Source organism: Synchiropus splendidus, chromosome 10 (genome assembly GCF_027744825.2).
Source record: "Synchiropus splendidus isolate RoL2022-P1 chromosome 10, RoL_Sspl_1.0, whole genome shotgun sequence".
In the NCBI taxonomy this organism is placed as follows: domain Eukaryota; kingdom Metazoa; phylum Chordata; class Actinopteri; order Syngnathiformes; family Callionymidae; genus Synchiropus; species Synchiropus splendidus.
In genome coordinates this window covers 5,988,878-6,011,970 of record NC_071343.1, presented here as the reverse complement: position 1 = coordinate 6,011,970, position 23,093 = coordinate 5,988,878, and the positions used below count along the sequence as shown (strand labels likewise).

General features: G+C 43.4%; 3 protein-coding genes across 8 annotated transcripts; 1 reads left to right on the top strand and 2 right to left on the bottom strand.

Moving 5' to 3' along the window:
- Nucleotides 1–1,918: 1,918 nt before the first annotated feature.
- On the bottom strand, nucleotides 1,919–11,703 carry cbsb (cystathionine beta-synthase b). 3 transcript variants are annotated; one of them, XM_053877638.1, is made up of 16 exons: nucleotides 9,070–9,196; nucleotides 8,382–8,504; nucleotides 6,378–6,668; nucleotides 5,504–5,610; nucleotides 4,784–4,918; nucleotides 4,642–4,721; nucleotides 4,375–4,579; nucleotides 4,223–4,314; nucleotides 4,039–4,158; nucleotides 3,891–3,975; nucleotides 3,718–3,823; nucleotides 3,576–3,653; nucleotides 3,372–3,506; nucleotides 2,963–3,071; nucleotides 2,812–2,896; nucleotides 1,919–2,659 (listed from the first exon to the last, which is right to left on the bottom strand). In XM_053877638.1, exons 3-16 carry the CDS (start codon nucleotides 6,659–6,661, stop codon nucleotides 2,565–2,567), a joined length of 1,716 nt encoding a protein of 571 aa, XP_053733613.1. In that variant the 5' UTR covers nucleotides 6,662–6,668; nucleotides 8,382–8,504; nucleotides 9,070–9,196; the 3' UTR covers nucleotides 1,919–2,564. The 3 variants fall into 3 exon arrangements, with proteins under 3 accessions (XP_053733613.1, XP_053733614.1, XP_053733615.1); XM_053877639.1 differs by having other exon boundaries at nucleotides 2,818–2,896; XM_053877640.1 differs by lacking the exons at nucleotides 5,504–5,610; nucleotides 6,378–6,668; nucleotides 9,070–9,196 and adding an exon at nucleotides 11,488–11,703.
- A 114-nt stretch (nucleotides 11,704–11,817) lies between these two features.
- Nucleotides 11,818–15,626, bottom strand: u2af1 (U2 small nuclear RNA auxiliary factor 1). Its single transcript, XM_053877641.1, has 8 exons — nucleotides 15,555–15,626; nucleotides 14,208–14,295; nucleotides 14,028–14,094; nucleotides 13,490–13,539; nucleotides 13,060–13,158; nucleotides 12,365–12,498; nucleotides 12,200–12,292; nucleotides 11,818–12,127 (listed from the first exon to the last, which is right to left on the bottom strand). The coding sequence occupies exons 1-8, from the start codon at nucleotides 15,596–15,598 to the stop codon at nucleotides 11,998–12,000; spliced, it is 705 nt and encodes a 234-aa protein (XP_053733616.1). The 5' UTR covers nucleotides 15,599–15,626; the 3' UTR covers nucleotides 11,818–11,997.
- A 2,208-nt stretch (nucleotides 15,627–17,834) lies between these two features.
- Nucleotides 17,835–22,902, top strand: gabpa (GA binding protein transcription factor subunit alpha). Of its 4 annotated transcripts, none has more exons than XM_053876645.1 (10): nucleotides 17,835–17,938; nucleotides 20,616–20,695; nucleotides 20,768–20,912; nucleotides 21,041–21,125; nucleotides 21,199–21,423; nucleotides 21,498–21,692; nucleotides 21,767–21,823; nucleotides 21,889–22,008; nucleotides 22,086–22,278; nucleotides 22,352–22,902. In XM_053876645.1, exons 2-10 carry the CDS (start codon nucleotides 20,619–20,621, stop codon nucleotides 22,575–22,577), a joined length of 1,323 nt encoding a protein of 440 aa, XP_053732620.1. In that variant the 5' UTR covers nucleotides 17,835–17,938; nucleotides 20,616–20,618; the 3' UTR covers nucleotides 22,578–22,902. The 4 variants fall into 4 exon arrangements, with proteins under 4 accessions (XP_053732620.1, XP_053732621.1, XP_053732619.1 ...); XM_053876646.1 differs by having other exon boundaries at nucleotides 17,851–17,938; nucleotides 20,613–20,695; XM_053876644.1 differs by lacking the exon at nucleotides 17,835–17,938 and adding an exon at nucleotides 17,996–18,245.
- Nucleotides 22,903–23,093: the final 191 nt, after the last annotated feature.

Here is a 23,093-nt window from a genome sequence, read left to right as displayed (position 1 = left end):
CCCAGGAACAGATGGGTCCGATCATGAGGCAGCAGACGCAAAACCGTTTCAAGACGTGACACGTCATTTAGAAGAGACGGGGATGACGCACGGCAGAAAATGAAAACCATGATGGGTTTCTTTCCTCCACTCGCTTCACAATGTTCTCCTGTGTTCTGCCGCATCTCCAGTCAGGAACCTGGGCTGCAAAAGTTGGAAGTCACCTTTCCCAGAAATATTTTTTTAAAGGAGGTTGTGACCCAAACACAGAGAAGGCCTTTCACTGGAGGGTCGGACGGCAGTTTCCACAGACAATGATGTTTGCTGATGGTATAGTGGAGGAGAAACTGGGGAGAAGTAGTGAAAGTCAGGGGAACAAGACAGAATACATGTGGGAATAAGAGAGTGGAGATGGACGGAGAGGAGGACTGAAAAATGGGATGTGAAGAAGGAAGTGCAGGGCAGAACAGATAGACATCACTTTGACATGAGAGTATCACCAAAATATATATATATATTTACACATTTAGATCTCACTGATGAAGATAAAAACAAAAGGTAAAGAAGAGATTAAGTCTGTGCACAAAAATGTTTAAATTGAACATAATAAAAAATCTATAAAACTCTCTCACCACACAATTTCTATACTTGGTAGTTTGACCTCACACGGGCCGAAAGTGGCCCCCGGGCACTTTGCGAGAGGAACATCAAATACTCTCTGCTCGACAACAAATATTTATCTTGAAACGAATCAGGTGTTGTGTTTGCAGCCTTTTCAGGTGAAGTAGAAAAGTGCTGACTCGACTGTTTTAATTCCTTTATTGACTCATTCCAGAAAGATAACGCAACTGACGCAAGTGCAAACACGCTCGGAAGGTCGAGTGTGCGGGTGCCGCCGGCGGATTAGATAACAGTGGCCCAGAGGTGTGACTGCTGGGCGCAGGCCCTGGCGGCCCGGGCCGGGTCAAATGACTGCAGGCCTGGAGGCCACAGGTCAGACACTCCAGCTTGGGACAGCGACACCACAGAGTGTGTGTGTGTCATTGTCAGGCGGGTGCTGAGTTTGGTTGACGTCATTCTCATGGCTGGAGAAGTTCGGCAGATATGAGGAGCTGCTGCCACCATGCTGACTGGGTGTGTCAGGGAAAGTGGTCAATCATGTTGAGGGAAGTATTTGGGTGAATATCTGTCTGAATGACGTTTGGTTTGACCTTTTTTTTGACAGCGCAGTTTTCATTTCTCATTCACTGTGGCTCAGAGGCTCGCTTGAAGATTCATTTATGGGTAATATAAAACACATTTTATACAGTTTCTAATGTGCATTCAAGATTGTTTTGTCACTCATTTAATAAATATGTAAAATAAAATCAATAAATAGAAGAGTATCAACGGAGCTATAGTTTCTCGTACGTATATGATAAGCATAAAGAAGGAACACTACATCAAAGTGACCAAAGTAGTTTCGATGGTTTAGATTTTAGTAGTCAGTAAATGTTACCGTTTACTTGGACTTTGACTCCACCTGCTGGTTATAAACTGAATAGACATATTGTCTCACAAAGGGCAATTTACATTACCACGTTTTATACACTCATGCTGCTTACACGAAACATGTCTAAGATGTGGGGTTTTATTTCATTGCTGCTCTTTCTGCGTGGAGTTTGTATGTTGTCGTTGCGCATGCGTGGGTTTTGACCCGCAAATAAGCAGAAGAAAATAGATAAATGAAGAATTAGCATCTCCTTGTGTGAAAATCCATTAAAACAGAAACATATTCACGTAGTTTTGGAATATTTTTAAAACTGTAACATTCTGTGTTAGTATAATATACTAACAATCATTAGTTGTCACGAATTATTAAAGTAGTCAATTCTTGTTGTTTTTTCGTTTAAAAACAACCAAAACAAACAAACAAACAAAAACAATATCGCCTCATTGACTAAAGGATCATTTAATAAATAATAACTTCATCTATCTAACCGTTTTTGGCATCTTGGAATAGCATTGATATTACAAACAAATTCAAATTCGCCTGGCAGAAAGGTGGCAGAAGTGTTTCAGAACAAAATCACACTGTAAATTCAAACACGTGTCGCACTTAGTCTGGTCCTCCAAATTCCTGAAACCGTCACTGAAATTCAAACCAAACTTGACTGATAATTTTGCTAACAAAGATATTGACATAGGAACATCAGAAGAAGAAAAAAAACATCCTTAACAGCAAAAATAAGAAGAGAACAAATGTAAATAAAAACAAGCAGGCTTTATTGCTGCTCAGTTAGGTCATGATACGTGTAAACATTTTGATGCCACCTACTGGCAAAAGACGCAATAACACAGTTGGTGAGGGGGAAAAATCAGCTTTGAAACCTCACATCATTTCAACCAAGAGCACCATCTAGTTGCCTCTGAAAATGAGCACACTGCTTCATGATACCATATCTACGCATCACCAGCAGGAGCCAAGTTGGACAGCAGAACAATGATGAAATCATTCAACAACTGAAATAAGTGGATTTCGCCACAAACGGGGTGATGGATTGAAAAAATATTACATATGATCAAGGCAGGTAAGAAGCGAAAAGCTAATGGTCTCCTGGAGAGTGGCTCTTCTTTTCCTCTGAGGCGATGAAGGTGAGAAGGTCCAGTGAAGTGACGACGGCAAACGTTTGACGTTCACCTGCAGTTCAACCCACCGAGTCAACACAACCGAGAAACCAAGAAAAGAAAAAAGTACATAGGATGTGAGAAGGTATGCTCATTCACTTAGCTTGGAGGGAAAGAATAAATCTTAATTCAAGAGAATGGATGAAGACATTTTGAGGGTCTCACCCTTACTCTGCTCGGACATGACGACCACGAATGGTTCTGCAGCCAGGACACCGTAGAGCTTCCCCAGGCTGTCGCACTCGCGCACCTAAGGGTTTCAATTATCAGACCAGCACACATATACCACTTCAATATTTAAGCTCAACTAAATCACCTGCTTGAAATTTTTGCAGATGACTTTGGTGACGTCTTCCGTAGAGGTGACCTTCCCGGCAGCCATGTTGGTCAGAATGTTCTTCACGGTCACCATCCCCAACAAAGCCCTGCGAACCAGGAGAAATTGAACTACTAAAAGTGGGTTATTTAGCTGTACAAGTGAGTTACGTGCTAAGTGTTGTAATTTTCTGATATATAGTGTAAAAGATATCGGCTGAAGACGTTAGCATGCTAACAAACATTTAGATTTCAAAAGCGGCAGCATGCTACATTCTGTCACTGTGGTCAACACAGGCTGTTGCTAGCTGCCACAGTCAGTGAATATCAGCCATATTGAATATTCAACAGGAATATTCAACTATAATCAACAATCAAGATAGCAACGGCGAGAGAAAGATGCTAATCACCCAGACTCGTCGGTGACGGCGGCATGCTGAAGCGACGCATCTTTCAAGGCTTTGATGGCTTTCTGGCAGGACATGGTTGACGGGATGGTGACGGGGGTGAGCAGCGAGAGCGACTGGACGTCCAGGTTCCACCACCTTCCAAGTGAAAGTCAAGATTTGAGTAAGTGCTAACGCAGTACAGCGGAACAAAGCTGACACCCGCACCAGGGTTTGACGTCCAGCCCAGGCTCGGGGCTCATGTGACCCCTGTCAATCATCCATTGGTCATTCAGGAACTTTGACCTGGCACCACAGAATCAGTTCAGCTTTTGTGTTTATTTAATCTGGGTCTGGCGGTGGGTCTCACATGTAGTTGCGGACAGAGTCGGGCAGGATGACCACGCAGCGCTGTCCTTCCTCCAGCTGCTGAGCGAGCTTCAGCGCAGCCACCAGCGCCGACCCAGAGCTGCCGCCTGAAGGAAACGCCTCACGTATTAACCCGATACACGACTCTCAAAAATCACCGGGTCGGGGTCTCACCGCACAGAAGTCCCTCCTCTTTGATCATCTTCCGCGCCATGTTGAACGAATCCTTGTCACTGGATTTGTACCAGTGGTCGATGAGCTGCACATTTCAGGTCATGAGATCTGATCCGACAGTCCAGCAAACGTTATCAGAGACACTCACAGAGCAGTCCAAGACTGTGGGGAGGAACTCATAACCGATTCCCTCCACTTCAAACGGAGCTCTGGGTCCTTGTTTTCCAGGGCCACCTACAATAGAGCCTTCAGGGACCACAGCGACAACCTAGACGGACGAGATGGTTCCATTTCTAAACGTCCCGTGGAGTGGCCGAAAGATGACCTCTTGCCTTAACGTTGGGACACTTCTCCTTCAGCTTCCGAGCCAGCCCAGTCAGAGTTCCGCCGGTTCCGCCTCCAGCCACCACCATGTCCACTTTACCTGAAGGAAACACATTCAGCCACGCAACAAGGAGCCAGTGCCATGACCTTCAATACCAACCGTCGCACTGTTGCAGGATCTCCTCCGCCGTGGTCTCGTAGTGAACCAGAGGGTTGCTGGGACTCCGGTACTGGTCGAGGATGTGTGAGTTGGGGATCTCGCTCTTCAGGCGCCAGGCAACGCCGACGTTGGACTCTGGCGAGGTGAAGGGTGCCGAATTTGGAGTGCGGACTATTTCTGCCCCGAGAGCTTTCATCAGATCCACCTAGAACAAGCCGGCTGCACATAAGGAGAAACTCCTAACACACCATTTGAGGAGCAGCTGACCTTTTCCATGCTCATCCTCTCAGCCATCGTGATGATACAGCGATATCCCTTCACTGCAGCTGCTAGGCACAGACCGATTCCTGGCCACGACAAGTCGACGGTTGAATCCTTAGTTGCAGTTTCTCTGAGGTCTATGATCTACCTGTGTTTCCAGACGACGGCTCGATGATGGTGTCCCCTGGTTTGAGGATCCCGGCCTTCTCAGCGTCGTCCACCATACGGACTGCAATCCTGTCCTTGCTACTTCCACTGGCATTGAAGAACTCGCACTTGACCACTAAAGCAGAACATCCACAAAAGTGGAAAGTTGGTTGTCGTGCATCATCACAAATACCCTACAACATATAGTCTTGCTTGTTCAAGAAAACTAGCATTTGAAATATCAGTGATCGCAATAAGCAACATAGGACAGTAGGTGGCAGTAGCGAGTTAGAGGTGGCAGTGGTGCTCAGCTACAGTGTGATAGTTTTTCTTTTTTAGATGGTAATGATTTTTTAATTTTTTAAAATAGATTTTAATACAATGTGATGCTTACGGAATATCTCTGCTGAGTCAGCTTTGTAAAGTGCCAGTGAAAGTGTGGGACAAACACTCCTAGTTGAGGCTACTTGATAGTTTGAGTCAGCAGTATAAACTAATCCTCAACAAAAGCAGTGGAAACTAAACCGCTGGAGAGGCATTGATCATGAGTCCACCCAGTCAGAGATACTGGGAGTTTAGTTTGGAGCGTATCGGGTGAATAAAACAAACATCTTTCTTTACTTCAAGGTTAAATATGTATTGTTCTCTTGAGTGCACATTTGAATATTGAAATGTGATATGAAGAGGTACAAGTGTGTGTTTAGAAAACCTGTTTACTCACACATTTCGCACTTGAGACCAAACTCTTTGGGGATTCGGTTCAAACGCACCATGGGTGTGTTTCCGACTTTCCAGAGGATGTTTGGCAGGATGTTTGGTGTTGGGAGGCTGAGGGGGGCACATGGAGAACCACTGACTGACGTCATGCTTTCATAGGCACAACTTTAAAGGTCAAAATGAGAACATGAAAACTGAAATGGCGCATGACTACCATCTGTTTTTTTTTTTTTCATGCCACTTCCTTTCTGAGCTACAACGTAGAGGAGGAAGGTAGGAAGCAAGATAGTGAGATATGGTAAAAGAGATATGTAAATGTGGTAAAAAGCAGACAGGCAAAAGAAAACAGGAATAGAAGAGAAGGAGCGGAAAAGACAAAAGGAAACTGAAGAAAAGAAAAATCAAAGAAAATGAAAAGAAAGTGGGTGAATGTGTTAAGGGGAAAGATGAGGCAAAAGTGGAAAGTCAACAGACGGAAAAGTGAATGGAGAGAATAAGAGAAGACAAAAAGAAAGGAAAAACAAAGAGAAAGCAGAAGGGAAAAGTTCAAAGGTCATAATGAAAAGGAGAGAGGAGAAGACAATTAAAACTGGGAGGAGCTAGGACAAAAGAACATACAATGAAAAAGCAGAAGAGGTGCGGAAATGACGAAAAAGAAAAGAAAAGTGAGAAACCAAATAAAACATGAAGAAAAAATTAAACAAAGAATGAAAAATAAAGGCATAGAAAATAGTGAAAAACACTGGGAAATTAAGAGAAAAAATTATGAAGGTAAATGGATTGATATCAAAGACGGCAAAGAAGCAGCAGACTGATCTTCTGAGATGTGAAAGACTCTTCCTCAGGCTCTAACAGCTTCTGAGGGCGGCAAGTCTTACGGTTCCGCCTTGCTGTGTGGGGACTCGGACTCCGGTGCGCCGAGCCTCCAGGTGCATTTGCTGGGTAAGTCGGGCCGGGTCCATTTCCTCTCATCTTCAGAAGTCTCCCCTCCATCATGCCGGCTCTCTCCTGAGTCTGCCGGCAGCTGGTGCCCATTGGAGTGTATGCTGCTGGTACCGTTGGTCTTCAAGTCCTCAGGCAAGTCTGGATTTCTCAGGCTGGACGCATGGGGACAACCAGCAGCAGCAGCTTCCATGTGTGGACTTCCAGAAAAGACAGGCATGGTTTCACTGTGAGGAGGGAAAAGGCACATTTGGGATGAACCGGTTGTCCAATTTCCCTATTTATGAGTTTTGCATTTGTTCATGATTGTTATCCAACTGAGGTCTGGTGTTCATTCTGGCTTTCATCTTCAGCACTGTTGAAACATCTCAAGAGCCACTTTCTACCCCCACAAACCTCTGAAGCAAACCTGGGCAAGGTAAAAAGAGAGGACATGTGGAAAACAAATAAAAGAAAAAAGGAGGGATGACAAAGAAGGCAAAAGGAGCTTCAAATAAAAGAAAAAGAGTGAGAGAAACAAAAAGAGATGAGAAAGGAAAAGTTGAAGAAGCGGGAAAGAGAATAGAGAAAGAAGGTGGAAGAAATTAAGAAAGGGGAAAGGGATCAAAAGAGAAAAACAGAAAAGGCGTGAACAGAAAGAATATAAAAGTAAGAAGGAAGGAGGGGGATGCTGAACTGCCTCCATCTCATCCACCATGCTGGTGACTGCAGCATGTATTTCCTGTTAAAGGTGAGCCAACAGGTTTCTGCTACATCAAGGTGCTGACCCCACCCCCCGGAACAGGTTCGGTGGGGAGTCCCGGGTGAGTGTTTCACCAATACAAGAGCAGATGGGATGTGCTCCACCAGAATTCTCATTTGGTTTCACCATTGAAGCGTGTGTGCTCTGTTCGAACCTCCCAAATCCCCCGACATCACGAGATTCAGTTGGTTCTCAAAGCAAAGTCTCACATTTAAGAAGTTCAATTGCTCAAATATTTGACACTCAAACCTTGTGATACAGTGGCTGACACCTGTTTAAACAAGAACAATAATTTGCTTCTTTTTGTTTAAAAATGTCAGTAAACATCACCTCTGCGTCTTATTAAAAAATGTAAAAGAAACTTTGATTTCTGGCTTCAACAAGTGATTAATGAAGTTAATGTTGTTGCCCTAACAGAAGGCTTTACTCCAGACACAGATTATTTTTCATCCGTTTATTAACTAAAGTTAAAGTCCGGCCTATCACGTCTTGTTTTGTGGCTTGTGAGAGGAAGTGATGTGTGACTCTACCACTCTGTTCTTGCTTCGATTGTAGTAGTCTAGAGCAGTGTTTTTCAACCGGTGTGCTGCGATGCACCAGTGTGCCGTGAGAGACTTTTAGGTGTTTTGTGGGAAATGATCCAGTTTCAGCTTATTACAGAAAACATGGCGGAATCCCTGAACAAAAGCAAACAAAAGCATCTGTTTTCTTTTGTTCAGGGATGTTTTTTGCCACACAATGTCCAGGGTTTCCACTACTCTGAATGGACTTGAAATTCTTATAAAATTGAAATTATTATAGAAATATTTTCAAGACATTAAAAGAGCTTTTGTTTAAATAAGGTGATATAAAAAGTTTAATATAGCCACCATCGTGATTTATTGAGCTATTGTCAAACTGATGCAAAATAAACAATAGTATGTTGTTTAAATGTATGTGTGGGTCCATCATTTGATTCAGTAATGTACCAAATACATTCAAATTGAAAAATGTGGCTTCTTGTGGCAAATACTCTAATACCATTAAACTGTGATTAATTTACATGAATTAATCACAAATTCTCTAAATGACTAGATTACTTTTTTAAATGAATCCCACCCCTAATAACACTTATTTTCTAAAGAATTAGTTTCTTTAGAACATAAACGAAAAAGCAAAACCTGTTTTAGAGCAGTGAAATCGGAGCGGATGGACTCACCTCTTCGTCGCTGGACAAGAAAAGAGCTGAAACTCTTCACGACATCCGAACACACTGTATATGCACTGGCCCCTTCCTTCCACCAATCAGCTCCCGGCTGGGGGCGAGCAGGTTTATCGGAGACTGGAAGAGAGAAATGGAGACTTTCCAGTTGGCTCACTGGTGAAGTCTTGGAGACAAACAAAGATGAACCGGCTGATCGAAGAGTGTCAGAAGAGCCTGCAGATAGTGACCCAGGCTCAGGTGTGTTATGAAGCTTGTGTGGCCAGATGTTTGTCTATGACATTAGCAGAGATGAGGGGGCGTAGCCAGACAGGTTATCTCGCCAGGGATGCCCGGGGTGGGACACGCAGCCGGTGTGGGGCGAGAGCATTTACGAACGGCAGATGACAGATATGTGCAAATAGAACTTTGCTTTGCTTCACGAATGTAGCTAACTTCTCAACCCGTTTTCCCACTATTATGTAACTAATATAGTCAACGAAGAATGATGGACAGGAAAGGCATTAATGACTTTCATATAAATATACCAATGATTTATTATATTATTGATACATTTTAAGTGATAATACATAACCAGTAATGTTTTTATAGCAGAGATGTGGAGGTTAGTCGCGCCAGGCTAACACCAACTGTTGGGAGCTAATCTTAGCATATAGCATCTGTAGGTCTACAGTAGGTTGGTTACCTCGCTCAAAGGAAATGCCTGCAGCTGAGGCTGCGCTCAGCAAACACACAGAGGACCGATGAACCACCTCTCTCCCCTTTGAAATTCAAAATGACACCTTCATATCTTTGCTGCTCACACATTCCGTTTTTTTTTTTTTTAATCAAACACAGAGAGCAGAGCAGTACGCTTTGAAGGTTTTTCAGAACAGGATATTTTTCCACTGCAGTGGCAGAGGCGGGACGTGCTGTTCATAAAGGCATGTCATTCCAAAGGATTATTGAAAAGGTTTAACAATGAGTAGACTGATATTTACATTGAACAAACGTCTTCATAATGTCCTGCGCACACTGTAGTAATGAGTAACCACACCAGGAAGAACTGACCGAAACATTACATTGACATCGCTAGTTGAAGCTACAGCTTCCGCCACACATCCTCATGAGTCTAGTTCACTTGTGATTCCTGCCGTACATGGGCCACATGCGGCCACATTGGCTGAATCTGAATATCGCTGAATATCGAATATAACAGGAAGTAGCACAGGCGAATTTAGCTGGCAGAGCTGGAGCCATGTCAAGTGTCTTTTTGTTTATATAGATTCGTAGTGGAAGTTGACTGACAGAATTAATCGAATTAAATAGAGGTGTTGAATTAATCGTGATTAATCGCATTTTTAATATTTGTCACCAGAATGACAGAATGAGCAAACTCTTTGCTGCCAGAACAACAATTTTTGTGCTTCTATCACAACGCTTTTAAATTTTTTCCCCTCTCATATTTCATTCATCCTCCATCATGGAGTTTTGGTTTTGACGACACATTTTATAAAGCGGTTCCCAGATAGAGAGTTTTTGTGTGCGAATAATCTGTTATTTGGATCGATTCATTTTACCATCAAGATAAATCGACCCAATTGAATTGTTTCTCATGTAAAAAAAAACCAAAACATTGTTCAAAGTCAAATAATGTTATGTCACCGTGTCATGTCGTCATGACGACCGGATGAGCACATTCCACTGTCACCAAGGCTCATGATTCTTGTGTGAAGCCCAGAACACAACAGAAATTTGGGACCTGAGCGCGACTCACCCAGTATTCAATTCATGCTAATAATTCAAATCACATACACTAACACTCTCTGGTGTTTTTATTTACTACATCTGTGATAGTCCTTTTCCTGGGTCTGCATGGCTGCTGTTCACCCACTTGACACTTGGTTCGATCCCAGTCGAAGTTTAAAATTGAGACAATACATTCACTACATTTTATTTACTTTTGATCAATATTAGATCTTGAGATCAAACATGTAAAGATAAATGAAATCATGGAACAAAAGAGTGTGTGAGGGACTGAATGTCATGTTGTCATTGTTTTGAGGAAGGGGGGGTGTGATTCACCAGTGATGAAGGCTCTTCATGTTGTGCTACTTAATCTAAAGTCTACATCACTCACCAGGTCATCATAATGACTTATGCATCACCTTTTAAATAATCCTGCTGAATGTCACATTCCTGCTCGTAAGACACACCTTTATAAACAGGACGACAATGCATTGATACATGGTGAAAGCCTCTCCCTGATCAGCTTATGTCCAGGCTGTTTGCAGAGCAGCAGGAACCGGCACAGACTCGGTTGCAGACATTTCCTCCAACCCGGCACGGCAGCCGGAGGAGGTGCTCCCAGAGATAGGATTAGAATATTCACACAGCGTCAGGGTGAGAGTACAACTGCATGAAGACTGACTCACAGAGCAACATTCCACTCCTTCCGAGTTATATTGAGTCATTGGTGTTTGAGTGTCTTGTTTTACAGTTGAAGGTCTGTGGGCCGTTTATCTACTGAGATCAGCACTATATCGAAAGGTTGCATGCGAATAGTGGTTCATCAATAGATCACTTTTAAATAAATTGTTTTACAACCACTTGTCTTTCTTTCTTATTGTCCAAGATTCAGCTTAGCTCTTCATGTTTTTACAGTCAAGATTGTCTTCCCAACCTAAATAGTGTATTTTGCGTGGTGTTATATCACGTATTCTCCGTGACAGTTGTCAACGTCCTCAGTGCCACAGGTCAAGTTTAGGAGACAGACATGTTCAGGAGGATCGACACATTTGTCAGGCTTTCATTTCTTACAATACACTTACAACTACAAAATAGACTACAGTGTTTCAAAAAAAAACCTGAGGGTTATTTATGCTGACAGGCTTTTTGTAAAGTGTGATGATTTTGATGGTGTTCTGTGGTTTATTTGGATTTACAAACGTCCAACAGCGTCCCCATTGGGTTTCAATCGGCCAGGTAGCACTTCCGGTCACGACCGGCTACTTTAAAACCAGCAGAAAACGGAGCTCTTGATTTAATTAAAAATAGACATACAGAAGAATTACTGGAATAAATCCACTTTCACGCGACGGTGATGAGAGAATGCAAAACTTACCAGCGTTTTGAAGAGTTTCAGCCATCATTCCTGCAGCACAGCCTCTTCTTCACGTCTCTCATGGGACAACGTCGCATCACTGCCATCTGCTGTCCGTTTGAGCTCATTACACAAAATTACTTCTTTTCTAGTTCTGTACCAACAGCACAATGGTTTTTTGATGGCAGGATGATGGCACCAGGAATTGATGATTAAGTTCAACTAAATTCAGGTGGTATTCTTGAGACGTTTCTGAATTCAGGGAAGTTAATGTTAACTGTTACTGATTTTTTGGAAATATGTTAATGAGAAAAATGAACCAAAAAAGTGTTGACAATTAACAAGAGACAATGAGGATACGTAAAAATTTTAGTTTTAATGGGGTGAAAGTTATTTTAGAAATCAAGAAAACAATTTTAATAAAGCTGCCACAGCATTGAAATTAGAGACAACACAGAAGACATCTGGGGGTGAACAACTTTAAAAACTCTTGGTGGTGATGGAAGGATGCAGGACCAGAAGGCATGTTGTTCAAAATCGCCCTGAACGCTCGCGGTCTCTGGAGCGACGCCGGCCTTGGTCACGCCCGCCGCCTCCTCTGCCGCCGCGGTCTCTTGAGCGAGAACGGCGCTCTCTGGACCGCGACCTTGATCTGTGACGGCTGTTAAGGCGAGACAACGGTCACATGGGGAACCAAAGACGGGGAGGTTTTCAGCGATAAAAGTTACTTCACCCTTTTCTCCGGCGGCCATAGAGCTCTCGTCTCAGCTCGCGTGAGATGGGCTTCAAGTGCATGAAGTTACAGAAGCCCCCGCGGGTGCACTCCCTGTGGCCAGACGACAACAACCGATCTCAAACAGCTCAGTTCTGGTTCATCAGTGTGGACTGAAGCTCTCACCCCATTTCATACTGGCGACAGCAGGCTTCTCTGAAGTCTGTGACTGGAGAGAGTTCGGCGTGTATCGGCTGACCGTTGAACCACCGATTATTCAGATCTATCACTGCCTTCTCCGCATCCTCTTCATAGCGAAACTAGAAAAAAAAAAGTTCAGGAATAACAACAAAGCTCATTGACATAGTAGCTGTCAATAATCCTATAGATTATTGACAGTATCTCAGACGACTGAGCAAATATATTCAAACATCCTCTATTAGCAGACACGTCTGCAAGCTCCACTGTGTGTCAGTCCAGGGCAAAGACAACAAACTGCGCTACTTAGCTCTAAAAACCAAGCATGAAATACCAAATAATATCATGTCACAACACTGTTTTACTCAAGTTTCAGAGGGAAGTAAAGCAGACGGCTTCTCCTGGTGTGTGGTGACGGTTCATCTAAAGTCTATAGAACAACTGCTCAGTGTAAATGTCACTCTAGCTGTACTGTCTAACACTTCACCTTTGAAATAATCCACAAGAAGGTCACTCTCGCCTTTATTAACAATTCTAAGAAACCCTGCAGCCGCCTCCGTGTCAGAACATCTGAAGTGGGGACCGTTTCTCCTAACCGTCAGATCAAAGACAATTTGATTGACAGCGCAAAAACCAGGTTGTGTGTTCAGTGAAATTGTTGCTTATACAGTGGAAAGCTTTACCTTCACATAGACATTTCCCACCAGGTGATCCCCGAGGTTGTCGCACACGTTCATTTCTTCCACCTCTCCATACTTCTCCTCCATCTCTGCAAAGACCTCCTGAGAAAGAGGGACCAACATACATCTTCAATCCTCAAGTGTGACACGGAAACAGCCAATATTTTCACTCTGATGGAGTTTCTAATAAGAAATCATTCCAGTGAACAAAGTCTTTAAATAAAGGAAATAGCCTGGTTAAAAATATTCATTTCAGACACAGAAACTCCACTGACACAAAATACTAAAATTATCACCAGGTAAAGTCACTGATTGTCGAAAGCTTTTCATGTGAGTGTTGAGACGAAGTCGCACAGCAGAGCTTGATTTACCCGCCATTGCACCTGGCTGACCTCAAGATATTGTTCTTGAGCGGAAACCAACTGATTCTTACCTCAAAAAACTCGTCATAATGCTCCTGCATCTCCATGTCACTGATGGCACCTGGTGGTGAGAACATGACACTGTCACTTCTAGGATCACAACTTGACCCTGAGTGTATGGCACAAGTATAACTAGCCATTTTCATCTTGATAACGAAAAACTATGAATACTGGCGAGTCATAAAACATAACTAAAGCCTTGGAAGATCTTCATTCAAAGTCATCCATATGAATTAGTCCCACAGGAAAGGCATAACAGTGAGGTCATTGCCAGTGGTACAAAGCTGCAGGAGCGGTGGGGAGTCGAGCACGACGCTACATTAACAGTAACTGTCATTACACTTCTCTGATGTAGAACATTGGCACAGAAATAGCACAGCTGGCTCCATCTTGATGTGTATTTTTCGAAAGTCTGTTTCATAAAACTGGGACAGCGCAGGTCAAGGTCTGACGCTGAAGAGTTTTCAAGAGGTCGTCCATTTTTGAACACTCACTCGCTTTCAACTACACAATTGAGCAGACAATAGAAGCACTGGGTTTGATACGTACAGGTCATCCCATCCGCAGACTGGGCACTGTTCTGAGGATTCCGGTAGATGTTTAGCAGGGCAATAGTCTGAAATATCAAAATAGAGATTTGGCTCTGTGTGTACAGGATCTTGCTTTCATTCACTCTGAACACAAAGAGCAACAGTGGAAGTCGTGCAAGACGTTTGTCAGCAAACTTACCTGACTGAACGTTGGCTTATTGTGTAATCTGGAACAGCGGTCGCCATGGCGACAGGCACCAATTTTAAAATAAAAAGAGCAGTTGACCCTGGAAAACACAAAGGAAACATTGAGAACATTGGAACAGTTATTATTTTTAAGAGCAAGATTAATATTTGCAGCGTAACTGTCGATAAAGTCACATTTGTGAATTGCATTGATATAGCAGACAGGTTCACAAACTCCTACTTGCCTACTTCCCTTATGAAATTACATTTCATAACACCAGTTAGTTTTTAATATAATAATATAGGTGATGCATTGCTTGTGTTTAGTAAATAATGCCCAAAATAAATATATCATTTTGAAGAATTGCATGCTGACATGCAAATCGCAATATTGCCACGATAAATCGATGGTTTCCATTCGTCAAGACAACATGTTTCTATTCGTACAATCTGCAGTAAGGATGGATGCAGCCACAAGACCATGAAGGTATGGGAACATTTTTGCTAAGGATACATACCTTCACACCACATTTTGAGCAATTAAAATTGAAATATAACGTTTCAAAACAACATTCAACACTATACGTTTCGATAACACGTTAACAGCAAGCTACATACATTTACATGTATCTTTTAATTTATTCTATTTACATCACTACAAACAAACATTTTGGCAACACTAGAAAGTACTGTATCTACATACTCAGTATAATTTCGAGAGAAAAAAAAGTATGTAGTGTCAGCAGAAACAGTGACGGAGTCAGAAACTCACATCCAAGACACATCTAACCCTTCGCCCTTATCAAGAAGCCAGCGAGCAAAACCACCCCGTAACTCACTGTATTACAGTGAAATGTCCTGAGGGAGGGGTCACTGTTCATTCAAGCAACAAGCTGAAGCCCCGGAACAGACCGGTGAAATAAAAAAAGCTACTAGATGCGTGAGTCTGTGATGTGGGGTAAGAAATAAAAGGCAGCGTCATAAAAAGTCATTTTACTTCGAGCGTTTTAGTCCCATTTCGCCCAAACCGAATCACTAAAAAAAGACTACACAGATAAAAACAGCTCTGGGATACGAAAGCAAAACTGTGAGCTTGTTTATTCTAGTGAAAATAATCAGAGCAAGGCATAACTGTGGAACTAAAGTTATATTATAGTTGCTTTGTGTCGCCCTCATGGACGCAGCAGCAGCGGCGCGGCATTCTCCTGTTGTTAGCATGCTAGCCTTTAGCCACGGAATCCGCACGCGCGCGCACGTAAACAAGACCGTTTCATGAGCTCGGAAAATCAAGGCAAGCATGTTTTGACACAGTTGGCAAAATGCAATGGCACGATCGACAAGAAAACATGAAACGACTTACTTATCTTTTTCTGTACCAAAAATGGACGCAAGGTACTCTGCCATCTTGGCTAGGTATGAACCAGCAGCGACAGCGTACACAAGCGGCTCGCTCACGGCCCTTCAAAATAAAATCACCTCACCCACATGAAGAACATTGCACATCATTGCGTCCGATATTTATTATTCAATGAGAGCATGATATTGATTTAAAGTTTATGTGTGTGTAAAAAGTAAATATAGTAAAAACGTAAAGAAAATAGATGAGATTAAACAAGACCCCATTTGCTCTCTAACCAATATGTTCAACGTCCATAACCTTTTTTCTTTGTCTAAGTTCATGTCAAATTGCTTTCCTGGTTTGTGTATTGGGCAAATACATCTCTCTAAACTATAAAGCCATCACAATACGAACTTTCTTATGAGTATTGTTAAGCCTCCAACGACATATGATATGAGACTTTTAAGAAGAATGAGCAGTGGCTACTTTTATTTTGACAGCGTGACTTTTGAACCGGTACATATTCGCGGTGAGCAATTTGTATCATGATTGTGTCGTTACACAAATGTTGGGCAAAATTTAAACTTTTTTTTACATATGGAATCATGTTTATCATGTATATTTACTTAATATGTCTGAGAAATAATCACGAAATTTTAATCTCTCATTTGCCACTATTCATTAGCAACACAGAACACACTACTGTGGAAAGGCTTCTGTAGACTTGTATCAAAAGTTAAATGGTAAAAAAAGAAAAACCCATCCATCTCATCCACTGAAAGAGGCTAAGACTTCCTGCTCCTCAAAACCATGTGTTGTGGAGGAAGACTGAGGCACTCCCAGGTCAACAATCTCGTCAGATTATTTCTGTTGACGCAGAGGAGCGGCAGCTCTGCTTCTCTCCAAGACGACTGAACTTCTCACCTTCTGCTCTGTCACAAAGAGTCCTAAATCTGTGCAGGGAAAATTCTTGCCTTTTCACTATGTGCATGAACACCATGTGCATGAAATTTAAATAAAATACTGATATACAAATTTAAATCAAGCAGGTCAAAAGGGTTTATCGAATATGTTTTTATTCCAAGACATCATTTGCATCTGACACACCACCAAAGATCATTACACAAGAGAAACTTGAGCAATAAAATTGTTTCAACATCTGCAACCGCACAGTACAAATCAATGAAATCAACAACATACATGTCACACTACTGTTGAAGTAGCAAGAGCATCTTCTGTAGCCATTTCCTCCCCATTAAATCTATTTGCAGCTATCAGCTAATAATGCTACTGATATTTTTTAATCTGGGGTTTCAGCACTTCAAATATCTGACCCATAATGGCTTATAAAGGAGGTCCCTTGTCTGTTTTCAGGACATGATGTTGGGTCAGTCCTTTTGACTTTGGACTCTTTATTTGTATCACGCTAGTATGTGTGATGAAGCCAAAAGCTTTTAATCTTAGTAAGATTGGATGACAACACCATGTACATATGGGATTTATGTAGTAAACAATAAAGTATGAAAAAAATGTTTCGTATTTCAGAGTCTTCATTACGACCACCTTTCTCTTTGATTACAGCTTTGCACACTCCTGGTATTCTCACGATGAGCTTCATGAGGTGGTCACCTGAAATGGTTTTCCAACAGGTGACTGCATCTTGAACCTCTTCAGGAAGCAAAGACTGAAGGACATGCACACCTTTGATTTAAATAATTAAATGGAATGGTAGCTTCAATACGGATTACAAACTGGTTCAATTCTCCAACCCTGAATTATGACCACAAATTGTGGTACAAGACTGGATGGTTTGGACCTGTTTTCGCTGCTTCTCCATCTGGTAAAGGACCTTGAGGAGAGTGACATCTTGGTCTCCAAAACCATGTGTCAATCATTGTATCGGTGACAGGTGAAAAACAGCAAACAAAATTTGTGATGATGTGCAGTTAACAAATCAAACATTTCACATTTATTTGTTTGCACTCTAATTGTAAACACCACACTTATGTTTTTGTTGTTATTTATGTTGCAACTTTATATACTTTTAATAGTTCAATGTGGTGTTTGTCACCACACGGACGGCCGAATAATGACACTTCTATCCTCTATATGCAATGCATATTGCAGAATTTTCCTGTGCATAAGTGGCGTTATTATTCATCTGCTCCAAGATAGTGGACCGGCAAAATGTTCTATATTAATCCAGACTCCAGATGTGGCTCAAATTTAACTAAAAAATGATGACATAACTGGTGTAAATCGACCCAAACTTTTAGGGTAACTTCAGGACTTCGGGTTAGTCTCCGCCCCTCTCTGAGTCTAGTTGACTAAAACTTGCATGATACACATCGACTCAATTTGGGCCACATTGGAAGAGAATCGTTGACCCCCTCCTGGACTGACTGGTGAGAGGTTTGAATATTACAGAGAGTAAATACAGATTAGATTGTCGATCGTAATCCGTATTGTGATCCGTGAAGCAGGTCGGGCTCTTCCCGCTATTTTGTATCTGACGAGTTAGCTTAGCTAGTGTTAGCGGGCAACAGTTAAATCACTTCATGAGGCGTTAGTAGTCAAAATACGATCACCGCAATTCAATAAATCATCGGATGTAATCGATAGCACCGAGTGGTTTGCAACACAAGCGCTCCAGTGGCGTTAGCTTCAATGCTAACGTGGCTGCTTCCTCGACCAGCGACAAACCTTCCGCAGGTAAACCTCCTCAGACGACGGAGAAGTGACTCTATTCTCCTTTTGTTTTCCTCGTGGACGCATTTTCCGATGATATCGAGGCCCCGTTGTCGAACTTTAACCGATACGTGAGCTGGGTTTTTGGTGCGGTGCTGTTGTCGGTGTTTGTCTCCGCTGCTCTCGGAAGTCTAACATTAGCCAGGATTTCCGGCTCCTCTCCATTTGCCCTATGCTGTTTTGTTTCCGTTTATTCTATTTCCGTTTTAAAAGTTTGCTCCGCATCGACATTAAAGTGCGGTCAAACTTTTATTGGCGAATGTCGTGAGTCGCGGACGGTGTTGGAGATGTGGAGACGGTTCTCCGGGACCCGGGGAGCGTCGGTTGTCTGTCGGGCTGCCTCGCCTCGCCTCGCCCCTCTTGTCGAGGCTAACATATTAGCCAACTTTATTGACTCTCGCTCGACTTTCCAGCTGGATGTTAGTGCTGTGTAGCCAAACGTCGCCATTAAAATTAACATTTACGTGTTTGTGTTGGATGTTATTGGTATATCGACACTTTAGGCGGAACATTCGGCCTGTAGTCGACAAAGCCTCGTTCTCGAGTTGGCTAGCGCTAGCCGAGTGTGAGTGGTCCCTGGCGGGGGTCGACGATGAGGCCTATATGAGGAACCACTGCGCTTCACTTTCAATTATTGCGCTGAAAATGACCGTCTTGCAGTAAATGTTACACCTCATTATTTACAGGAAAAACAATTTATTCAAGATTTGAGGTGCTGGTGACACGCGTTCGGCTCTTGTTAGTATGGTTTGTAAAGCAGAATAAAATGATTTTCGAAGATATACATTCTTTCCCAGCAAGTCTAAATAAAGTTATAAAACGAGTCTGTGCGCAACCGACGGAACAGGGTGGAAGCGGAAATGGCGTAAACGGCAGACCCTTTTTCTGTATTGTCGACAAGAATACAGCAGGAATCCTTTTTATTTGAAGTTTATTCCTGCACGTATCGCGAGTCAAGCGACGTGCGTTCTGCCACTGACGTCACAACATGGCTGTGTGTTTTCAAGCACAGAGCTCTGAGATTTTGCAGGGAAAAAAGTCTAACTGTTATCTGCACAGACACGCTTAATCATGTTGCGTCATTATTGCAAAAACGTGCCACCAGCACTATTACAATACAATTTAATCTGGACACCGTCACCACCACTGTACATTTCGACATTAATGTCCAAAGAAGGAGTATTCAAAATGTCATTACAATGGATCCCTTGTAAACGAACCTTCACAATAGGTCAATATATTAAAGAGTAGCCCATCTCCAGATCCTACTTCCTAGACTTACTCACATGTTACTCATGTTAAAGTCTTCTTTTCCATCATGCCTTCATCATGATGATGCTCTGTTTTAATGTTCTCCTCATTCTGCAATCTCAGCGACTCAGAAGTTATGAAAGTGTCACGAATGAATTTGGAGACAACAAGAGCGCCATGCGTTTTCCAAGCACGTGGAAAGGACAGTGAAAGTCAGCTGGTTTGGGCTGACCAGGAACTGGGGCTTTGGCTGTGAAGGATTTTAACTAGGGGTGGGATTTGATTTTTAAAAAAAAGTAGTGTATTCGAGAATTTGTGAGTAATGAATCTCAATTAATTGCAGTGTAGTGGTATAAAAATATTTGCCACAAGAAGCCACATTTTTCAATTTGAATGAATTGGTATGTTACTGAGTCAAATGATGGAGCCATACATACATTTAAACAACAAAATATTGTTTATTTTGTACAATAAATCACAATGGTGGCTGTATCACTTTGTTTAAAGCTCTTTTAATGTCTTGAAAATATTTGTATAAGAATTTCAATTTTATAAGAATTTTAAGTACATTCAGAGTGGTGGAAACCCTGTCCATGGTGTTGTGAAAAACAACAACAAAAGCAAAGAGATGCTTTTGTTCAGGGACTCTTCCATGTATGTTGTTGTTGTGTCCTGCACTTACAAAGGTTCCCTGTTGTCTTCAGAGCAAACTGTTAAATTAAATCAAATATTATATAATAATTAAAATATTTTTGTTGTAATGAATTAATCGTAATTAACTCGCTAAAGTACCACCACTAATTTTAACTTACCCAGAGAATGGAGGCGCTCCGGAGAAGTGGACTGAAGGCTTCCTCCTGACCAATCACAGTCGAGTGGGCGTGGTTTTGATAACAAGATTTCAGCTCCCACATATTGGATTCGATTCAATCATGCACATTTGTGTACGAATACACAGATACTGATGTGTTCAGTAGGGGTCCAATAGCAGTTCAGGATTCTCAGAGGAGAAGAAAGCAAGTCCATCTTCTTGTTACAAAGGTCAGTGATGTGTATTGTATTAATGTTCACCATTCTCAGCAGAAAATGGCAAAGAACGAATCTGAGGAGATGATCGAGATTGAGATTGATGAGCGGGAGAAACAGCAGTGCTTGGAGGAAGGGTGAGGGAACTTGCTTGGACCTTGAGTTGACCTGTGTGTGTGGATGGCTGACGTCCTGTTTCTGTGGCGTAGCGTGGAAGAGCACACCATCACTGCATCAGACATGATCCAGCAGGACATTGACATCAACGAGCCCATCGGAAACCTGAAGAAGCTTCTGGAGCCTCGGATTCAGATGGTTCTGGATGCGTACGAGATCTGCCTGCAAGACATTCAGGTAACTTTGGTGCTTGAACCGCTGAGATGGGAGGTTGTGTGTGTGGAGCTGTGGTGTGCTGTGAGGGACGTGTCAGTTCTGTTTGTCGTGTCTTGTGAGGGAGCTCGACCCTTTCCTGTGTGTTCCAGCTGCATCCGGACCACAGCCTCTTTGATCAGGGGGTGAAGACCGATGGCACGGTGCAGCTCAGCCTGCAGATTGTCACCAAGCCTGGTGAGCTACTGGACTGCATCACAGCTGGTCAGTGAGTAGAAACGCTGCTGACCGCTTCTGTGTTTCGGTCCAGGCGAGGAGAAGCTGAACATCCTGGAGATTGTGAAGCCGGTGGAAACAGTGGAGGTGGTGATTGATCCTGATGCGGCGGGGGAAGAGGGCGCGGTGGTGGAGGAGGGTCAGCTCATCGCCGTGGAGCGATCGGGTCTGTCTGACGAAACCTCGGAGCAGGTGACGCGCTGGGCGGCAGCGCTCGAAGGCTACCGCAAGGAACAGGTCCGCCTCGGCATTCCGTACGGTGAGCATCGGATCGGGACGTCCAGCTGTAGAGCAAAGAGGCAGTCGGTGACCGATGTTCCTTTGGTTCCTCAGACCCAATGGTCTGGACCGCCGACCAGGTGATCCACTGGGCCGTGTGGGTGATGAAGGAGTTCAACATCGAGGAGATGGAAATTGGGAGCATTCACATTCCGGGATCGGAACTCTGCTCCTTCTCCCAGGAAGAATTCCTGCAGAAAGTTCCCAACGGAGAAATTCTGTGGAGCCACCTGGAGCTGCTGCGCAAGTGTACGTCTCAAAGGAACAGCTGAAGAGCGTTGCGTTAAGATTTAATTCACTTAAATCCAGCTGGTGTGTTTCAGATGTTCTGGCGAGTCAGGACCAGTCCGGAAGTGACGCCACGGTCACCATCGATCAGCGTAAGTGATGGTGAATGTGTCCTCGGTGTTTCTCCAGTGTGGTCATGGTCTCCGTGTCTCTCCAGCTGTGCAGATCATCCCAGCTCAGGTCAGCACTCCCACCGCCATCAAAGTCATGAAGCAGAAGGGTCCCAGAGCGCCGCGCATTTCCGGAGAGGAGCGCAGCTCACCTGGCAACCGCACAGGTCAGAGAGAGGGATTTTCCAAGCCACATGTCCGTCAGAAGCGAAAGATGGTGAAAACTTGTGTGGTGTGTTTCCAGGCAACAACGGGCAGATCCAGTTGTGGCAGTTCCTGCTGGAGCTGCTGACCGACAAGGACGCCAGGGACTGCATCTCCTGGGTGGGGGAGGAGGGCGAGTTCAAACTCAACCAGCCAGAACTGGTGGCGCAAAAATGGGGTCAGCGCAAGAATAAGCCGACGATGAACTACGAGAAACTCAGCCGGGCGCTCAGGTGTGTCTCCAGACCAGGCGCCTTACTGTTCCCCACGTCGCACTTTAAATCCAGCGTCCCCTCTTCTCCCCAGGTATTATTACGACGGGGACATGATCAGCAAAGTCCAGGGGAAGAGATTCGTCTACAAGTTTGTCTGCGACCTGCGGACGCTGATCGGCTACACCGCCGCCGAGCTCAACGGTCTGGTGACGGAGTGCGAGCAGAAGAAAATCACACGCATGCAGATGCACGGCCTGCCCCCCAACATCACCACAGTCACGCTGGCCACCGCCACCTCACTGGACAAGGACAGTTGAGACAGCTCCAGCGGGACAAGGACATTTATTACCCCCCCGCCCCATCAACTCCTGAGTGTCTTTTCAGTAGGAGGAGCTACAAGCAGGCGTGCGTGGACCACATGTTAACTCTGTGCGAATGAGCCTGAACGAATGTGACTGAGTAGTCTAGAAGAATCTCACTGTAAATACCGAGCGTTCTGATTTTGATAGCCACAAGGCCAGGTGTATTTTCATATTTTCCACTTATAGATGACCCGTTTTGTATTCTATTTAGTGTGTCTTCCCTCAGTTGTTGGACGTTACTTTTGTCCACTTGGGAGAATAAAGTGGGAAGCATTTTTTAGTCTGTGGTCACTCGCTTCAACTTTTGCTCTTCACATTTGTTTCAATGTCAAGACGCCAGCTCGTATCTTTGGATTTGAAGTACTATTTTATGAAGTCTCACATCATTTTTAAACTGACAGCGCCACCCACCGAGCTCTGAAAAGAAGAGTGCTTTCAGGACGCCCATCACTAGACGTAACTATACTCCGA

What these genes read in the sequence shown, in the direction of transcription:
- cbsb (XM_053877638.1), bottom strand. Translation starts at nt 6,661, where the DNA reads ATGCCTGTCTTTTCTGGAAGTCCACACATGGAAGCTGCTGCTGCTGGT. An exon ending in TGGTCTCAAGTGCGAAATGT is followed by an intron (nt 4,919 to 5,503) that starts GTGAGTAAACAG and finishes GTTCTGCTTTAG; the next exon opens with TGGTCAAGTGCGAGTTCTTC. An exon ending in GACTCTGTCCGCAACTACAT is followed by an intron (nt 3,654 to 3,717) that starts GTGAGACCCACC and finishes CTGTGGTGCCAG; the next exon opens with GTCAAAGTTCCTGAATGACC.
- u2af1 (XM_053877641.1), bottom strand. Translation starts at nt 15,598, where the DNA reads ATGGCAGAGTACCTTGCGTCCATTTTTGGTACAGAAAAAGATAA. An exon ending in ATAAGCCAACGTTCAGTCAG is followed by an intron (nt 14,095 to 14,207) that starts GTAAGTTTGCTG and finishes TTGATATTTCAG; the next exon opens with ACTATTGCCCTGCTAAACAT. An exon ending in ATTATGACGAGTTTTTTGAG is followed by an intron (nt 13,159 to 13,489) that starts GTAAGAATCAGT and finishes CCTCTTTCTCAG; the next exon opens with GAGGTCTTTGCAGAGATGGA.
- gabpa (XM_053876643.1), top strand. Translation starts at nt 18,201, where the DNA reads ATGCTAACGTGGCTGCTTCCTCGACCAGCGACAAACCTTCCGCAG. An exon ending in CCTGGAGCTGCTGCGCAAGT is followed by an intron (nt 21,693 to 21,766) that starts GTACGTCTCAAA and finishes GGTGTGTTTCAG; the next exon opens with ATGTTCTGGCGAGTCAGGAC. An exon ending in CACGGTCACCATCGATCAGC is followed by an intron (nt 21,824 to 21,888) that starts GTAAGTGATGGT and finishes GTGTCTCTCCAG; the next exon opens with CTGTGCAGATCATCCCAGCT.